Source organism: Panthera tigris, chromosome X (genome assembly GCF_018350195.1).
Source record: "Panthera tigris isolate Pti1 chromosome X, P.tigris_Pti1_mat1.1, whole genome shotgun sequence".
Classification (NCBI taxonomy): Eukaryota; Metazoa; Chordata; class Mammalia; order Carnivora; family Felidae; genus Panthera; species Panthera tigris.
Window position 1 is genome coordinate 59,306,006 of NC_056677.1, and position 7,138 is coordinate 59,313,143.

Genomic DNA, 7,138 nt, shown 5'->3' on the forward strand with positions numbered 1-7,138 from the left:
TTCTTCATGATCAATTTTAAAAAGATTCTATTATGACATTGTGTCATTTGTATCAAAATAAATGCTCAAACTAAATAAAAACTAAAAAGCACAAGTCCCCCTGATAAAATATTGGGAGACTACAGAAATAACAGTAATAGCAAGGTTAAATAACTGTCAAGGTTTCGATCCTCTGATATTATTTGTGTACTTGGTGAGGGTAAAGTGATACTATCTTTCTGGATATTCATTTAATAAGGAATAAAAAGAAAAAGAAAAAGAAAAAAAAAGATTTCAAACCTTCTGTGTCCTTTGATTCTGCAATTCGCTCTCACCAATGTTCGGAAACTAATATTGAATGTAAGCAAGGTTTGTGCACTATGATATTATGAGCAGCTAGGCTTTGAATAAGAAAACAAAACAATACAAATGTTCAACATCCAGATGTTCAACAAAGAGAAAGCTGTGAAAAGATAATCCCATATCTATATCTAAATACAAATATAGAGATGAATGCACATATCTATTTCTCTGTCAAGCCCCTCCACTGAAACACTAAACAGCCATGAAACAATTTTTAGAAGAATATTTAATGACATGAAACGAAGTTTGAGAATATCTATTTATACATCTATATCTTATCTCTATTATATATTCATGTGTGAGAAAGCAGATATTGAAACAGTATATACATGAAAATTCACATATATATCACATGAAAAATACTGGGGAAGTGCACATGAAAATGATTTAGGAATGTATGTGTGGTGATTAGGGTTGATTACTGGGAACATTAAATTTCTTCTGTTGCCTGCATTTTAATTTTTTCCTGCAATAAAGCCGAATGATGTTTCTGACAATGGGCAAAAGGGCAGTAAGTGGGCACAAGGAAAAGAAGGTGATAAAGGGCATTTAAATCCAGCAAAATAACCTAAAACAGTGAAATACCATTTGCAGCCCATCAAGCTGGCCAAAACACACACACTCCAGCACACACACACATCAATTACAGTGACTAGGAGACTATGCAGGGGGAATGGACATACTCTTTTTACTAGCTGTGCTGGCTGGCATGAATGCAAATCAGTACAATGCTTATGAAGGGGCCATTTGGCAACACACAGGAAAAGTCTCTAAAATATCCTGCAAGGATATTTTATTGTGGATCCTGCAAGTCCACAATTAAGAAGACCATCCGGTATGCTAGCAAAGATTTGGCTTGACAAAGAAGGATTCATTCCTCAGAGTATGCAGTGTTGGGTTTAAACACAAGGAAAGAACTAGGCATCACCTGAATGTCCAACAATGCAGAAATGATTACAGAAGAGTTAAAGATCCATGGATACACTCTGCAGGCACTGAAGACGACATTTAGGAAGCCTGTTGAATAACATGGAAAGAAGTTCAATGGGTTGTGTTTTGTTTGGTTTTAGTTTCTGAAGAAGCAGATTAAGAAACACCACACACGTGAACCATTCTATAACAGTGTGTTAAAAGGGAAGGTGGGGGTGGGGAGTGAGGAAGAGAGGGAGGGAGAAAGAGGGAGAGAGGAGAGACTGGAAAAACAGCACACCAAAAAGTGGTTGCCTCTGGGTAGTAGAATCATGGGGAACAATTACTCTCTGGGTTTTCCCTCATCTGATTTCCTTCTCCTTTCTGATGTTTCTACCATGAAATTGTGTCACCTGTGTAGTGAAGGAAGCGAGAATGAAGTGCTTTTTAAACCAAAGCACAAGGAGAAAAGGCAGCCTATAATCTATCAAGTGGCACAGATTAGCAAGATTATTCACAACGCCCTTGGTGGGTGTGGGGGGAAGGGAGAGGTGGGGAAGACAGAAGGAAGAGGAAGGAGGGAGGAAGAGGAGGAGGAGGGGATGAAAGGAAAGAGGAAGAGAGGAAGAGAGGGGGGAGAGGAGAGGGAGAGAGAGAGAGAGAGAGAGAGAGAGAGAGAGAGAAGAGACCTGCACTCCCAGTACAATACAATACACTGCTGGTGGGTTAGGGGGCAAAGAGGGGAGTTGTAAACCGGGTGGGAGCCAAGATTTGGCTCTGCTGGCTGACTGGCTCCTGGCATGTCTTCATCGCAAGGTGGCTTCCTCATCGGTGTCTTCCTCGAAATCCTTGACGTCAGCACTGGTGGACTGCCTAGCCCAGGCTCCCCTTTCGGCCTCTCGTTCTTTATGCGACTTGAATCTCCCAACGAAAATTTTGCGGTAGTTCAGGAACATGCCATTCATCGCATCAATGGCCCGCTCTGCGGACTCCTGCTTCTGGAAGTGCACAAACCCATAGCCCTTGGGCCCCTTCTCGTCGCAGGCCACTTTGCAGGAGAGGATGTTGCCAAACGCCGAGAAGATGTTGTACAGCGCCTTGTTGTCGATGGTCTTGCCCAGGTTCTTGATGAAGACGTTGCCCACCCCACTCTTGCGGAGCGAGGGGTCCCGCTGGGACCACATGATGCGCACGGGCCTGCCCTTGATGACATCAAAGTTCAGGGTTTCCAGGGCCCGCTTGGCGTCCACCGGTTGCTGGTAGTTGACGTACGCGTAGCCCAACGAGCGGCGGGTGATCTTGTCCCTGCAAATGCGGATGGAAAGGATGGGCCCGGCCGGGCTGAACTTCTCGTAGAGCATTGCCTCTGTCACTTCAGGGTGCAGGTCGCCCACGTACAGCGAGGCCATAGGAAAGTCTGGGTTCCCCTCGGAGACCCTGCTGGTCTCCGCATCCGCATCTGCACCCGCGGCTGCAGCCGCCGCGGCCGCCGCCGCCTCCGCGTCCGCCTCCCCCAAGGAGGGCGCCGCAGCCTCCGCTGCTGCTGCTGCTGCTGCTGCTGCTGCTGCTGCTGCTGCTGCAGTGGCGGCGGCGGCGGCGGCGGCGCAGGCAGCTTCAGTCGCGCTAGCCTCCACAACCACTGCCGCCAGGGCAGCCCCCGCCTCCTTCCCCTCTGCTAGGGCGGCCGCCACCTCCCCCCGGGTGGCCTCCGCCACTGCCTCCTCCTCTACTGAGGCCTCGGCCTCCACCTCAGCCTCCACCTCTGCTTCCGCCTCCGCTACGGAGGCCTCCGCCACAGCCTCTGCCACGGTCGCCGCCGCAGCCTCTGCCGCCGCCGCAGCCGCTGCCGCCACCGCCGCCGCCACTTTCGCCGCTGTCGCCACGGTCGCCGGTGCCTCCAGGCCGCTGCCGCGACCTCCCTTCCCGCGAGCTGGGGGGTAGAGAGGCGGGAAAGGACAGGAGGGCGGGTGGCGCCAGCGGGAGCTGGGGCCGGGGACCCGGGGCCAGTCCGAGTCACTTGGGATAGCAAGCGCTGCCAGGAGCGCACCGGTGCGAGTCACCGCAGCCTGCAGCCTGCTGCTGCCGCCGCCTCTCGGTCGTGGGCTAGCGTGCGGGGCGCGGGCGGGCAAGGCGGCGTGTGGTGGGGGACGGGGGGTGTTGGCGTCTGTGGTCCGGGCAGCTGGGAAGGCTTCTGTCTCTTTGGTTCCCCCTGTGGCTGCTGCGGGGCTGTGGGGCCGCGGGCGGTGGGAGGGGGCGGGGATGGGAGCGGGAGCCTGAGGCTTGGGGCGGGGGCGGGGAGAGTCTTCAGTCTCTCAGGTTGCCTGGATATTTATGAAGAGGAAGCCAGGGAAAGGGCTCCACTGTGGACTGGGAAATACGGTTTAGATTTAGAGGGTTGGTTTTGTTTTATCTCCTCCCCCCCCCCACCCCCCATAGAACATCTAAATGATTAAATCAAGTGCCTTGCAAGAACGGGTGGGTGGCATTGAGAATACACTTGCCCGGCCTAAACAAAGCCGAGAAAAAAGGTTTTCTCACATTCAAGGGTTCTCCCCGCTTCACCTCATACACACTTTGCAACATCGCTGCCACCAAGGAAACAACACCTATTCTGAGCAGGACCTGGGACCAGTGGCGCAAGCTCCCCCTGTAGCCTGCTGACCCATTTTCTCAGAGATCCCTCCCCCTTTTCCAGCTCTTTCCCTCGTCTGCAACACTTGCAAAAGAGGGAATAAAGAACACAAGGACATGTATTCATTCATTGATAATGCCATGCCACAAATATTTATGGAGCTTGTGCTGGTCCCTAGGGATACAGGGGTCTGGCAAGCAGGACACATAAGCTGGTTTGGGGCTTGTCCTTGGTAATGGACAGTCTGGGTGGGAAACCCTGCCCCTGCTCCAGATTACAGGAGAACTAGGGACATGGGGTTCTTCCACACATCCCCTCCCCAGTTCCTCCCACACACCCAGCCTCAATACGTGCGGCCTGACAGTGGGGGAATCGAGAACACCCTGTCCTTAGTGCTGTCCTCAATGATACCCTGGGCTGGGGACAGGGCCTGGTCCAGAGCCAAGCACTTGTTCATTCTTGGCTCTGCCTTCAAGGTGCTAAGGTTACTAACATGAATCAAGAAATGCACATCCATGTTCAAAACAAAACCAAACCCCCAAATCTCTAGAATGAGGTGCCTGGTGCCACTTCATCGGTAATATTTGTGAAAGCCTTATCAAGTACTTGGCACTGGGAGCTAAGGGACAGGCCATGTGATAAGTGAGCAGTGAGTGTTGATATATTGGAGGTGTGGGGTGGGGTGAGAAAAGGTGAGCTGTGTGTGTTGTGGGAACAGAGAGGCCACAGGGGGCCAAATGCTGAGGGGATAGACAAGTGAGCAACCATGAGAGTAGAGTATAACAGAAGCTAGGGTCCCACTTGCTCCAGAAAGGAGGACCCTGCCACTAACTCTTCCTGGTAGGAGTCAAGTGAGACTGCACAGAAGATGAAACCCTCAATGTGAACCAATGTCGAGACAGGAAGGAAGACATTCCAAACAGAGGGATCTGATTGTGCTCAAGGCCCTGTGGCATGCTAGCACACACAAAGGCACCTCTGGTCATGCCTAATAATCTGGTGTGGGCAGAGCTCATGGTCTCCGAGAGCATATGGCAGAAGATGGAGCTAGAAGGTGTGGAGCCCTGAAAAGCAAGCCAAGGTGCTTGGACTCTGCACCCAAGTCCATGGGCACCACTCAGCACGTTCAAGGAGGCAATCAGTGGGTGTGATTGGATCCTCAGAGTACAAAATAAATATCAATACAGAAATCAGTTAAGAGAGTAGATCTTAAAAGTTTTCATTACCAGAAAAAAATGTGTAACTGTGAGGTGACAGATGTTAACTAAACTTATTGTTCATATCTCTATCTATCTATCTATCTATCTATCATCTAATTATTGTGTTGTACACCTTAACCTCATACAACGCTATATGTCAATTATAGCTCAATAAAGCTGGGCAAAAACAACCCATCAATGCACATATAAGTGTGCATGTGCCTTCCCCTACACACAACTAAGACAGAGATGAGAGAACAAAAAGAAGACAGTCAGATGTGACCAGTTCCAGAAGAGATAGAACAACCATTCCCTCTGTCTCCCCTTTCCCCCATAAATAGGAGTTTCTCACTTACTGTGAGCCAGGCATCGAACTGTGTGGGCTTTGGGGTCAGATATAAAAACGATTGAACCACAGTGCCTTCCCTCAGGACATCTCACTCCACTAAAGCTCAGGCTGCCATACAAATAACAGAATCCCATACAAATAACAGAACAGGAGGGCTATAGGTGCCGCTATGTGATTGGACTATGGTGGCCATGGGATTTCATCTGCCCAGCACATATTGTCTCCTCCCCCTCATTCCTGCCCATCCACATTCTTTGGGGAAATAAAGCCGTTTTCTGTGGTGGCAGCGTTAGCTGGACCTAGGCAGTTGCACATGACAGAACAACCCTGAGCCTTCGGAACTGACCGAGTCACTGTGGGGTGTGAGGCAGTGAGAACTTTCCCAGTGCTGGCAAGAAATCATCCCAAGGTGGCTGAGAAGCAGACACACAGACATATACCTTGCCAGCTTGCAAAATCCAGCCCATCGCCCCTAGACAAGGCTAGTGCGAACAAAGGAAAAGAACAGAGGCGTAGGAAAAGCAGGCTGTACAGCCGATGTTTGACCAAGGTGATCACTGTCACTGCTGTTAAGAGCCATCTCTTGGAAGTCTAGGTTGCTTGTAGGCAGGAGGCAGATGAGCTGTGCCTCACCATTCCAGGTGGCCATCCAAGAGGGTCCCGAGGAGGCAGAGGCCAAGTGGGGAAGCCATGATTGCTGGGGGGGGGGGGGGGGGAGGTAGGGGATATGCAGGTGACGAGAACAACTTCTCAACCCGTTGTTAGGAGACAGAAATGTCAAGCGGGACCAACTCAAGGACCAGGGCTCCACAATATCTCTTCCTCTAGCTTTGATTACAGTTTGGCCCACAGAGCCAACAGAAATCAGTAAGAAAGCAGGACAAAGAGGTTTGAAGAAGTCATGCTATGTCCAGCAAATCCCCAAGCCTGTCAAACCTGAAGACAATCCCTAGACCCCCGTTGCCTCCAGCAACAGCAACGGGGCTAGAAGGGAAGAAGGTGCAAGACTATTCCCTGAGACATGCCAACATTTAGAAGTTCAGTTGAGGATGATAAGCCAGGGGAAGAGTTTGAGAAGGACTGGGTGGTAAAAGGGCTGGCTCCAAACCTGACTTGCATGGTCCAGCCTCAGTGTCCTCACTGAGGTCCTGTTTTCACTGCACGTGCATGGGGGTTGGTTTAAAGAGGCACAGCAAAGACTTTGTGTGCTAGGGTTTAGCTTCTCTTTCTGTTTATTTCTCAATAGAGCTTTAAAAGCAGATAGGTTCAGATACAGAGACATTTCAAGAGTGTTTGGAGCCTGCACTGGTCTTCCATTTCATATGGCTCACTTCCTTCTTCCTATCAGGAGGAAGAAATAGAAAGGAGTGGGGATGCAGTTCAGAGAGCAGGGGAAAAGAGTAGAAAAGAACGGAAGAAGGTAGGGAATGGGGGGTACCAGTGGGGAGAGGGACAGATAAACTCCACGTACAAAAATGAATAAAAAGACCAAAAACAGTGATCTACATAAAGAAGTCTCTTCCCATGAATTTCTCATTGGCATAGCTATAGGAAGGATGCCCAGGGAAAAGACAATGAATACATAACTGTATTTTGGGGTAGGGAAATTGTTTCTGTCAATTCACACTGCCCCCCAAATTCCTACAAATGAAAGTAATTATGAGACACAGGCCAACAAAAAAGCAGCCTTAGGCTTTGATTTATGAA

At 49.8% G+C, this 7,138-nt stretch overlaps 1 protein-coding gene across 1 annotated transcript; it reads right to left on the minus strand.

The window, feature by feature from the left end:
- Positions 1–1,879: 1,879 nt before the first annotated feature.
- Positions 1,880–2,726, minus strand: LOC122235404 (polyadenylate-binding protein 1-like 2). The gene has a single exon (XM_042974697.1). The coding sequence runs from the start codon at positions 2,658–2,660 to the stop codon at positions 2,058–2,060; it is 603 nt and encodes a 200-aa protein (XP_042830631.1). The 5' UTR covers positions 2,661–2,726; the 3' UTR covers positions 1,880–2,057.
- Positions 2,727–7,138: the final 4,412 nt, after the last annotated feature.